General features: G+C 49.9%; 1 protein-coding gene across 15 annotated transcripts in view; it reads left to right on the top strand.

Moving 5' to 3' along the window:
- WWP1 (WW domain containing E3 ubiquitin protein ligase 1) overlaps window positions 1–12,068 on the top strand; it is an 82,187-nt gene that overhangs the window by 38,450 nt on the left and 31,669 nt on the right. For 14 of the 15 annotated variants that reach the window (XM_059672063.1, XM_059672067.1, XM_059672072.1 and 11 more), the window contains 3 exons: window positions 620–744; window positions 9,346–9,483; window positions 9,566–9,629. In XM_059672063.1, the coding sequence (XP_059528046.1) occupies window positions 620–744; window positions 9,346–9,483; window positions 9,566–9,629 (327 nt within the window). The remainder of the gene's footprint in view (window positions 1–619; window positions 745–9,345; window positions 9,484–9,565; window positions 9,630–12,068) is intronic. The other variant, XM_059672074.1, reaches the window with a different exon arrangement.

Below are 12,068 nucleotides of genomic sequence, written 5' to 3'. Positions count from 1 at the left end.
GCAAAAAGAAATAGAGCAGAAATCAATTATTCTTAATTTTGGCATTTCTGAAGTACAATGTTATAAATTTGTGTATTAGAACCAGTGCCATCAATTGTCTTAAATGTTGAGAAATTTGTTCAAATAGAAATAGTTATTGTGAAGCCTCAGACTCTTTTTAAAAAAAATATATTTGTATTGATTTCAGAGAGGAAGGGAGACAGAAAGAGAGACAGAAACATCAATGATGAGAGAGAATTATTGATTGGCTGCCTTCTGCACGTCCCCTATTGGGGATCGAGCCCGCAACCCAGGCATGTGCCCTTGACTAGAATTGAACCTGGGAATCCTCAATCTGCAGGCCGATGCTCTGTCCACTGAGCCAAACCAGCTAGGGCAAGCCTCAGACTCTTGATGTACAGGTGGTATTTTGGTTCGCTAAGTACAAAAATTCTTATTTAGCTTTTAAAGTGCTGATGTACTTGAAAGTAAGTATTGTTTTTGTAATTCAAGTAGTTTACTGTTTCATACAGTATTTTTTCCTCAAACTGAATCCTGGCTTTAAAAAGTAATTGAGGTAAGTGATGTAATAGCCATGGACACTTGAGTGATGCATGTCCTTGCTTTGCTCATCCCGCAGGAGTGTGAGCGCACAGAGCACGGTGGAGTTCCGGGTGTGGAGCCATCACACCCTGCGGACGGATGCTCTGTTAGGAAGAGCATCTGTGGACCTGAGGCAGGCTCTGTTAACACACAACCGAAAGTGTAAGTTTGTTCTAACATTTGCTTCCGTAAAGTCTCTCTTAGACACTTTGAACATATCTTGGAACCCAAAGGCTAACAGGTAGCTTGTGTTTCTGAGGGAGAAGTCGTCATGCCTGGGAGTGGTGTCGCTGACCCGGGAAATGCTGCCCCCAGGTCACAGGTGTGTGGGTGCTGGCCTGCTCGGGCACGGGGGCCTGCGGAGCTGTGACTGCAGCACAGCCTCTGAGTCCAAGGGGCTTGATTTTGATTAGAAGTCATAGGAAATTAATAGGACCCTAGACAACCTGACGAATTTTAAAAATGCACTTATGGTCGAGTACATTCTTGGCTGCCTTGTATTCAGCCTCTTGGCTTAGCACGTGGCTTGGGTTTTGATAGGCATCAGTTGAGTGAGCTCTGGTTCAATTTGGGGGGTATTGTGGGATTAATTTTTATTATCATCTTTAGACATATTTTTATTGATTTCAGAGAGGAAGGGAAAGGGAGAGAGAGAAACAATGAGAAAGAATCATTGTTTGGCTGCCTCCTACACGCCCCATACTGGGTATCGAGCCCAGAGCCTGGGCATGTGCCCTGACAGGGAATTGAACCATGACTTCCTGGTTTGTAGGTTGATGCTCAACCACTGAGCCATGCTGGCCGGACAGACTTATTTTTAAAAAGAAAACTAACAAAAACTGCTTATGAATCAAATAATCCAACAAATATACTCCTGTCACCACAGTCAAACGAGAATTCACTCACTGGCCTAGGGGAACAGGTTATTAATCAAAGGGTATTATGTTTTGGAGGTGTGTTACATCCAGAAAGTGTTTGATGATTGGCACCTGTGTGAGTGGAGTCTGCATGTCCCAAGGCTCAGGTGCAGGGCTGTGCGGCACTGCTCTCACTTGCCACAGAGAACAGGTGTTCAGGGCGCGGTCGGAGGGGAGGGAGCTGAGAGAAGGAGCAGAGAACAGACTGGCCCCGGCCACCCACGGAGGAGCCCTGGGCCCACGTGTCTGCAGAGCCCCGGGGCTTCCGGCAGGACCCTGGAAACCGGTGTGAGCGAGGGGTAGCCGGGACACGGTCCTGGAGGCAGGCTGCCGTGCGGAGGTGGTCACTGGAACCAGAGGGAGCACTGTGGGCCCAGATGGTCTAGAGCAGCGGCTCTCAACCTGTGGGTCGCGACCCCTTTGGTCGAACGACCCTTTCACAGGGTCGCCTAAGACCATCGGAAAACACATAATTACATATTGTTTTTGTGATTAATCACTATGCTTTAATTACGTTCAATGTGTAACAATGAAAATACACCCTGCATATCAGATATTTACATTACGATTCATAACAGTAGCAAAATTACAGTTAGGAAGTAGCAACGAAAATAATTTTATGGTTGGGGTCACCACCACATGAGGAACGGTATTAAAGGGCCGCGGCATTAGGAAGGTTGAGAACCGCTGTTCTAGAGTCATTTTAGGGACAGAGGGACACGGTATGTCCTCGTGAGGAGTATTGTGAGAGCGATTGGAGATGACATTTATAAAACTGTAAATCACAAACTTAATAGGATTTGTAAGCAGCTTGAAAGGCCTCTCTGTTCATCTGGGTTTTCACTGCTTTCCACTGTCCACAGCCAAAGGTCAGAGTTCAGTAGAGCCTCACATGCAGCCTGGCTACACGTGAAGCTGGAGCAGCACTGGACACGTGAGCACACAGGCTCACTCATGCCCTTGTCCCCGGCAGCTCCCGACTTAACCGCTGGGGAACCTGTTTCTTACACATCTGAGTTCATATCCCCTGTGCTCCCCGGTGTTTCATGGCACTGAATTTCTGATCATGGATGAGTGTGGCTGTTCCACTTACTCAGCAGTGCCCCCTAGTCTTGACAATGAAGCAGGCTGTGGGGTGGACTCAGTATTTTTGTCTAAATGCTATTGGAATGTAACTTTTTCTAAACTACCCTTATCTTTCAACATAAATTTATTTAAACATGCCCTAAAGCCTTTTTGGTACAGGGCGTAACACACAATTCCCAAATAAAAACATAAAGTGTAGTAACCCCTGTAACTGAAGAGACTCGACTGTCATTCTGGTGTAGGGATGACCCGTTCTCTGTAGATCATGGTCCACCTCTCTCATCCTGAACTATTTTTATGTGTGTTGTATGGAGCTGAAATGACTCTCCTTATCTCATTCTTTCATTAGTAATGATGCTGTCTGTTAGCTCTTTGTCTTTCCTTGGACAGATATTTATAGTAGAATCCCCTAAAAAAGGATGAACTACAAAGACTCTCTCAGAGAAGGCAGAGGAGGAGCAGAGGGAGCGGGTGATAACAGGTTGCACTTCCCGTTGCCCCTGTCCTGAGCAGAGCCCACGCTTCTCGTCTCCGCTCCCAGGGCCGGGTTGTGGCCACGCTGGTCTGCTGGGGGGAGTATGTCATTCCCTCCTGGCTTCAGAGTGCAGAGTCCGCCTCGCTTGCTCACACGGCTCTCCGGAAGCTGTTGTGGCCTGTGGTCATGCCCTGCCGGGTCTGTGCTGCGCAGGGGGCGGCCCGAGGCACGGGCCGCAGTGAGCACGGAGCGAGGCTGGTGCAGCTGAGGAGCCGGCTCTGCATTCCACCTCATTTACTTCACGTCAGTGTCTGCAGCCCATGGGCCGCTCCTGCCTGCCCTGTGGGCCGCGGCCCGCACTGTTTTTATTATGTTGTGTTTCAAAACCAGAGTCCATTCCTGTTTGTTTTTTAAAAATAGCTTTCCTTTATTTTTGTTTGTTTGCGTGTTTCTTTTGTAGTTTTAATTTTTCAGAGTCGGCATCAGATTGGCTTTCTTGTAAGGGTCGATTCTGGAAGCTTCTTAATTCATCTTCTTAAGTGCTCGTCTGAAATCTGTGTTTTGCTTTAGGAAAATTCCCAAATGTAGCTGCTTCTAAGTTCCTCTCACATTGGGATCCCTGCCATTCGCTGCCCCGTATTCCTGTGGGCGTCATCTCGATTCTGCTCGCGTGGCCTCCCTTCTGTTGGTAACTCCTGCTTTGCTGCCTCCAATGTTGTTTTTTACGTTTGATGTTTACCATTATGTTTCTAGCTTTCCTCATAGCATATGTGAATCAATGCGTCTTATTGCCTTTACTTTAGATCTTAGAAATATTCCATACAACTTAAGGATTTATTCTTTTGACCTCTGCAATCTTTTAAATCAGACCTTAGTTGCTCTTTATTTTTCCATTCACTAGCTGCTTATCCTCCTATTCCTAGTTATTTGTGATTTTTAAAAATAAAACTGCTTGTGTTGTTTTGATGTTCTTGATATGCTTGGTGCAAAGCTTTCCATCTTCCCAGAAGTGGCATATTCTACCTGTGGGCTCTGATAACTTGAGGAAAGTTAGAAACCCATAAATTAATTATATTCTTACTTTCTTAGATCTAGGACTTTCCTTTGTTAAATAAGCATTTATTGAATGTAAGGGAGAAACATAGAACAAACGGAGTACACTGTTTCTGACACCCCCCCCCCCCGCTGTGATGTGAGCCAGCAGTCTCCACATCAGGATGTGTTTGTCCTTGTCAAGGTCATCGCCCACTTTAGGTTTATGAGGCGAGTTCCTTCCTGTCCTCGAGGCCCTGACATTTTGTTCTCAAACATTTCTATTTCCACATATCCTTTCTCCTGGTGTATTTGGGGGAGGGGAGGAGGATGGATTGATTTGAGCAGGTCATCTCCTGCTTTTGAGGACGTTCACCTCTTCAGCCTTCATGGTGTAGTGTGAACACAGCCACCCACAGCCTTCCTGAAGCGCACAGCCAAGCCAGCGTCAGGATCTGTGTGTCCCACGAGGGTCCCTGCAGCTTCACCTGAACCCCAGGGGCTCCGGGCCCAGGCCTCCCGGCTCCAGGAGGAGCCTGGGCGGCGTGTCCAAGGCCGTGGCCCAAACTGCCCTCTCAGACACGGAACGCTTATGGTCTAAGCCTCGTTTTTGCCCCAATTAACCTTCAGTTGCGTGTGCAGATCACGTGAACACCAGGCTGAATGATGGACGTTTTTCACTGGCTCTGCGGATACACGTGGTGTAGCTTTCTTTTCTCTGTGTCATCAGGATTAGACACCTATGTCTGAGGCGATTTCTCCCTCTCAGCCCCACCGGTTCTTAAATTGTGAAGGAAAATGCCTCTGTTGTCAGCGATGACCAGAGCCAGAGGGAGGTTCCCATCAGCACTGCACTGCACAGGCAGGGCCAGCCTACCTGCCTGCCGTGCACACAGATGTGCTGCCTTCAGAGGGAACGAGGGAGCGAGGGAGGAGTGTGGTTCAGTGAGGTCGGGGGGGGGGGGGGCGGGGTGCAGGAAGCAGCTGGTCAATGATTCTCTCTCATCATTGATGTTCCTCTCTCTCTCTCTACTCTCTCTCTCTACCTTCCTCTCTGAAATCAATAAAAATATATTTTTAAAAGATTTTGCTTTTAGCCTTCTTTACCAGCTGATACTAGTTATTTGTTTAGGTTACTAAGTCTTAAGTTCTCTTTTTAGAAATTTACTTAGTGTCAACACAAACGAAGATACTTTAAAGCTGAGGTATAGAACAGACAGTGTTTTATATCTGGTGATATGAGTGCATTTCTGTGTTAGATTCATAGGATTGAAATGATTAGGTCAGGGGGACGGGCGGTTGTCAGGCTCAGGCTGTGGCTTGTCCTTCCTGCCAGGCCGTCCTCACCTTGCATGGGCGGGAGGCCCCCACGAGTGTGTGCACCCTGACCGACACACGGAAGAGCTTTCTCCTCAGCCCTGCTCAGCGTCACTGAATCCAGGTCCTTGTTGGTCATTTCTCTTTCATCGTGCATGACTGTCTTACTCTTTGCACATTTTTCTGTTGGTTTGCTGCTTTTCATTCACTAACTTAGAAGAACTCTTACTTTTTACTTCCCAGTTAATCATTTGCCTCTTTTTTTATCCTGTTTTAATTTATAGAAGTTTAATATTTTGATCATAAAAGTTAATTCATCTTCCATTATGTTTATGCTCAGAGAACCCTTCTAATCCTGTATTTGATAGTTCTCTGTTTTCCTCTTGCACACTCATTACTTTGTTTTTTCTGTAAGGTCTTTTATAGATTCTGAGATTTATCTTGGTACCTGATGGGCAGGGAGCCCGACGGGCTGTGAGTTGGGGCGCACTGGCTAGGTCTGTGCTGGCAGGGCCTGGAGTCACAGCCCGCTTTGTTCTTGGGCCCTGCCCACCGCCTCGCTCATTCTGGGTGTGCATCCGTTGCCCTCACATTTACGTGTGTCGGCCAGCCTCCTGCTTCGGTGTCCCTCCTGTGTGTGGTCTGGGTGATGAGTGGAATGTGGCCGCCGCGAGGCACGGAGCCCCCTGGGGCTGGCCTGGACGACAGTGCAGCTTCTGCCTGGGTCTCCGGCTCCTCACAGGCGCTGTGAAGCCGGAGAGGCTGTCCCTGCAGCACCCACCGCCCTCCCCAGCCCCTGAGCACAGAAACTGAGCAATAAGAGGCGGCAGTGTTATTTTCAGTGACTGTATTTTAGGATAATGTAATACTTAGCACTAAGTAATACAGTGTGCAAGCATTTTTAAAAATAGGTTCAGATGTGACTCTGAGCTAAATTTGAAGGGTGAAATGCCTTAAAAACGATTTTTGAAGACCTTTTGTCTTCTGTGGGGACAGAGTGTGTGTTTTCAACAACTCCAGGATTCCGGGATACTGCCCTGGTCTGTGCCCGGCTCTCAGAGACCTCGACTGTTCTGTTCTGTGAACACTGAGGAGGGGTTTCTGGGAGGTCGGAGAGTAGCTCCCCGTTCCCTGAGGACAGCACTGCCTTCTTCATCAAGCACCTATCTGTGTCAGAGTCTGCGATGCGCCATTGATGGCGAAGACAGGGTCTCTGTGCTGTCCTGGGGGCTGCTATGTAGTTGAGAGGGTAGGACCTGCACCCCCAGGCAGAGCCCCTGCCCGTGGCCCCTAGGGCTGGTGTTCAGTGCAGGGCGGGAGGGATGAGTGGGAGTGAAAGGGGGAGCCCACATCCCCCCCAGGGCTGGTGTCAGTGCAGGGCGGGAGGGATGAGTGGGAGTGAAAGGGGGAGCCCACATCCCCCCAGGGCTTGTGTCAGTGCAGGGCGGGAGGGATGAGTGGGAGTGAAAGGGGGAGCCCACATCCCCCCCAGGGCTGGTGTTCAGTGCAGGGCGGGAGGGATGAGTGGGAGTGAAAGGGGGAGCCCACATCCCCCCCAGGGCTTGTGTCAATGCAGGGAGGGAGGGATGAGTGGGAGTGAAAGGCGGAGACCATGCCAGGCGGCCAGCGCATCTGCTCCCACAGCCCCTGCACATACAGGAGCTTGCTGTCCATGGATGGAGAGATCTGAGCTGGCGGATTGCACTGTAGTAGATTCCCCCCACACATACAGTGTAGATGAGAATTGTCATGTGATTGCCCCAATTGTATGATTCAAAAATGGTAGAGCCCAGTGTTCCATGTTCAGAGTGTGAGAGAGCAGATCATGTAACACACATGCATACACACTTACACACACACACCACACCACATCAACCCGGCAGAGCAGTCAGGTCCTGGACCGACAGGTGTGTGTAGCAGTGGTGATATTTGCGGAGGCCAGGTGATTTCCAAGGCCCCCTTTCTTTAAAAAGGGGGCCAAAGACAATGGAATGCTAAGCAGCTGTGAAAAAGAAGGACCTCTTACCCTATGAGACAGCACGGAGGGACCTGGAGAGCATCATGCTAAGTGAAATAAGCCAGTCAGATAGGGACAAGTATCACATGTATGTGGAAACTAATGAACAAAATGAATCAACCAACAACATAAGACCCCAGGCATGGAACAGATGGACAGATCTCGGAGGGGGGTGAGAAGAGATTAACCAAAGGACTTACCTGCTTATATGCATAGACCATGGACACAGACAGTAGTGCGGTGAAGGCTTGGAGGGGGAGGGTAAAGGGGAGAAGATTGGGGGAGGACATCTGTAATACTGTCAACAATAAAATACACATGTTAAAAAGCAAAGGGCAACGCAAAGCTTACACACCGAGGGAGAGCCGCGAACGATGCTGGTAGCAGCTTCAGGGCACTGAGCTGGGTCCGGGCTGCCCTCACAGCCAGACGAGCACGCCTAGGTGATGGCCAGCATGCACTCGCCACCGGGGATGGTGGTCCAGGCACCAGCCGGGCCAGCAGGGTGGCAGCCTTCCTGGGAAGCCAAGAGCCTGCTGCTCCCATGCGGCTCTGCCCGGGCGGGTGGAGAGGAGTGAGTGTGGCTGGCCGCTCACAGGCAGTGGTGAGCCATGGAGTGGAGGGTGGAGCCGAGGAGACAGCTGAGGAGATGGCGGCCAGGGAGTGAGCGCTGGTGGAAACGTGACTCTGCGGGCCCTGACTGTCCCAGGCCGTGTGGCCGAGAGAGGTGCCTGGCCACGTGCAGGGACGAGCATGACACCAAAGGCAGAGGCGGCTCCAGAGGAAAAGGCATCTGCAGAGGCGTATTGGCTAGAATTCGGAACTGGCTGTGCCAGGAGCAGACGGTGGGGAACACCTTCATGCTGGGAGGTGCGGTGGCAGTGTGAACTGCAGGCCGGCGAGTCTGGGGATGGGCCGGCAAACACACGCGCAGACCCGCACAGAGGCCTGCACTGAGCGCTGCCTGCAGGGACTCCGAGGCTATGCCTCGCGCGGCGGTGCAAACGGCTAAGTGTGTTAGGACAAGAAGCTAAATCACCAAACTGCAGGTACTTTGAGTGGAGAGAGGGTGAGTGAAGTAGAATGGAGCCAGCCTGGGTTCTTCAGGTCTGTACCGTTAGCCTAGGTAGAGCCGGATGCCTGCTTTGTAGGCTTCTTAGGTGTGTGTTTTAGCTTTTGTGTTTTCTCAGGTTTCTTGAGTCATGTTTGTTGTTGTTTGTGATGTGGAGTGGAAATGAGATCTATGTTGGTACAGATGTTTGGGGTGGGTTTTCTGCAAGATTTTCTTTGATCCTGAGGTTTACATATTCTGTGGGATAGAAGAAGGTGCAGCGAAATGACCTTGGGTTCAGGAAGAACTAGGTACCCTCATGCAGGAAGGACACAGTCGGCCTTGTTTAGAGGAGAAGTGTTGTCACAGAGGGACCACTCACTGAGCGCGTCTGTGTCAGGCGTGGGCCACGTGTGTTGTGTGCCCTTGCATTTGGACCTGTGACAGTCCCTTTGGTGTGATGCTCTTACTATCTCCATTTTGCCTGGAGGAGACTGAGACTCGAAGCGGCCTAATTGCTCACTCACCACCCAGCTGGGTACACAGCTGAATCAGGCACACTGTCCGACTTGGCAGGGATGTGCTGCGGGCACAGGTCTGAGCGGCCTGGGCCAGGAGCCTGTCCGGGCGAGGCTGGGCCTGTCGTCCACATGTCTCTGAGGTTCATGCTGAGCAAAGGGCGCTGACGTGCTGTGGAAGCCTGTGGTGGGGCGAGCAGGCGGGAGGGAGCGGCCTGGGTGGAGGGCCGGACGCAAAGGACCCTCCCCGCGCAGCCAGGGGCCGTCAGTCATGCTGCACGTGCAGCTCTGGTTTCTGAAACGTTTTTGTATACAGCAAAAGCTTTCAAATTAGGGTTTTCTTTTTCTAGTGGAAAGAGTGAAAGAACAATTAAAACTTTCCTTGGAGAACAAGAACGGCGTAGTGCAAACTGGCGAATTAACGGTGGTGCTGGACGGATTGGCGATTGAGCCAGAAAACCTGACGAGCTGCAGCTCGGCCCCAACCAGTAAGCTCCTGTGTGTCTGCAAAATTCAGGGAACCATCAGCAGGAGGTATCAAATCCAATTTCTCTCTTTCTCATTGTTCAGTAGAAATACAGCAGAATGGTGATGCCGTACGTGAGAACGGAGAGCCTTCCGCCAGGACGAGCAGGTAGAAAGCGTCTTCACGCTCGCGGTAAAGTACTGGGCCGTCCCCCTGCCTGCAGGCTTCCTGGAGCCTCAGCTGAGCATTTGCCTTAGAACTTAGAACGTCATGTTGATTGACTTCCTGAGAAAGCAGTTTGAAAACCCGCTGTATTGAGGTATAATGCACATCCCCCAATAGCCCTCAGGGGACACCAGCAGTGGGCCGCAGAGCTGGGGCCGTCCGTCCGTCCGTCCGTCCGTCCGTCAGTCTGATTTCACAGCGCACATCACCCACAGGGAGCGCGCGTCTCCACCCGGCCTGGCAGCCTCTGGTCTGCTTCGCGTCCCCAGGGTTGTCCTGTGTGGACGTACAGCATGGGACCCTCGGTGTCTGGCTCACCCGTGTTGTAGCGTGTCGGAGCTTCATTCTTTCTTACTGCAAGTGGGCTTTTACCGCCTGCCTGTAGACCGAGTCATCAGGAAGCAGGCTGGCTGGGCGGTGACTGGGGACCTTCCTGCTATGGGAACCGCAGCTCCCTGTGGACCATGGAAGAAAACACGTGGTCTTTCCCCAGAAACCAGCCTGCCATTTCTCATCCTCGCCTGCCTTTACGTTAGATGGGAATTAAGAGAGGCTTTCGGTGTGCAGTCATCAAATAGGAATAAAAGCATGTAATAAGTGAAATATAATGGAACAACCAGCACACCTGAAGGTAGACTGATTGCTGTGAATGGGCCTGCTAGGTGAGAGGCACGTTCCAGCACGGGGTCACCTCACTAGTCGCTGTCACAGCTCTCCCTGCTCCTGCAGGGCCCTGAGCAGAGAGAGCTGGCTTAAGTAAATGTATTTAGTGTCCATGTTATAATTTACTTGGACAAAATTAAGGACTGAAAGAGCACCACAGTTAGGTTCATTAAAATGTATTTGTGTGGTTATGGTGAGAAGTCTAGATCTCACTCCTGGTACAATGGCTTTTAAGGGGAGGGGTGGGATCTGACTTACATTTAAAAAGAAAACCTAGCCGAGGCTGTTAGAGGCACCTCTCAGGGACACCAGAGAGGTGATACCAGACAGGAGCGCCCCCTGAGCCAGCGGGAGAGCTGCCCCAACCTCATCTTTGTCTTCTCATGTAAATGGATTTATACAGAGACCTTGACTGCACTGTGAAAGCCTATTGTTAAAGCAGTTAGACATGTGCCTTTATTGAAAAAGCAAAACCTATGTGTCTGGCTTAGGAAGCACAGATGGGCTCTCAGCTCATCTGAAGAGCAGGTGGGGTGCGGGTTCGAGGCGTTATACACCCTCCTGTCTATAAAACTCCTGCTGACTCTTTGGGTGCAGATGAATTCTCAAGGTCCCTTTTACTTTTACTTTATGTGGCCTTCCCAGAATTCATGAGAAGCCCCTGGCAGCCTTATCTTGTCAAGCCTGAGGCTGCAGGCTTCTCTGCCTAGGGGTAAAATGGCCCCTTTTCCTTTCCCCTCCCCTCCCTCTGCATCCTCCCCTCAGGGAGGTTTTTAACCACTTGCTGTGTCCTTGGCTGGGGGGATAATGGCTTGTTAGTTATAGGCTGGCTGCCCATTGCCTCCCCTGTCTGGCCCTGTTTTAACTTTCCTGCCTCAGTGTCCCTGTCCTCCTGCCCTGGGATAGCAGCCAGGCTGCTCTGTGGGAGCAGACAGAGGGGAGGTGTGGTGGGACTGCTCTCCCTCCAGGACTCACAGTGTCACCCAGGCCGGCCACTGGCCACTACCAGGGAGGGTCTCAGTATCTGCTTTCGTGGGTGTGGTTTATGTTTGTTTCTAGTTTCTGTTTATTTGCAGTTTTCAAATGTGGATTGTAAATTATTATTACTAAGCACTACAATTATGAGCTTCTTCTGATCAATAGAATTAACAATAGTTTGAAATTGACTTTTTTCCACAAGCATTTTGAAGATATTTCAGAGCATTTCTCTGTCTGTCTCTCTCTCTCTCTCTCTCTCTCTCTCTCTCTATATATATATATATATATATATATATATATATATATATATATATATATGGCTAATATGCTAAGTGTCCATCTGGGTAATGATGTCATGTAGCAACACCCAGCTTCCTCTCCCTAGCAACTAGCCTCCTTGCAGTTTCTTCAGCCCAGGAACATGACTTGCTTTATAGCCAAGTGGAAACATTTCACACTGTAACCAAGTATCTGTGAAGCATTTTCCCATACCTCATTTGATCCTCACAGAAGTCCTGGAGTGGGTAGATAGGAGACTCAGTGGAATCCTATTTTCTTTTCATTAGCTGGAAAACAGAGATTTAGAAAGCTTAGAAACTTGACCCAACTGAAAAGAAGTAAGAAATGGTGGACCTTGAAAATGACTTCAGGTTTTCTTACTGCACAGAATACAATCAAACACTGCTGCTGTTAAATATTTCATCCTTTGTTCTCCCTGTGTGATCTACAATAATAATCTGC

Source organism: Myotis daubentonii, chromosome 17, assembly GCF_963259705.1.
Source record: "Myotis daubentonii chromosome 17, mMyoDau2.1, whole genome shotgun sequence".
Classification (NCBI taxonomy): Eukaryota; Metazoa; Chordata; class Mammalia; order Chiroptera; family Vespertilionidae; genus Myotis; species Myotis daubentonii.
This window is presented reverse-complemented; position numbering and strand designations above follow the sequence as displayed.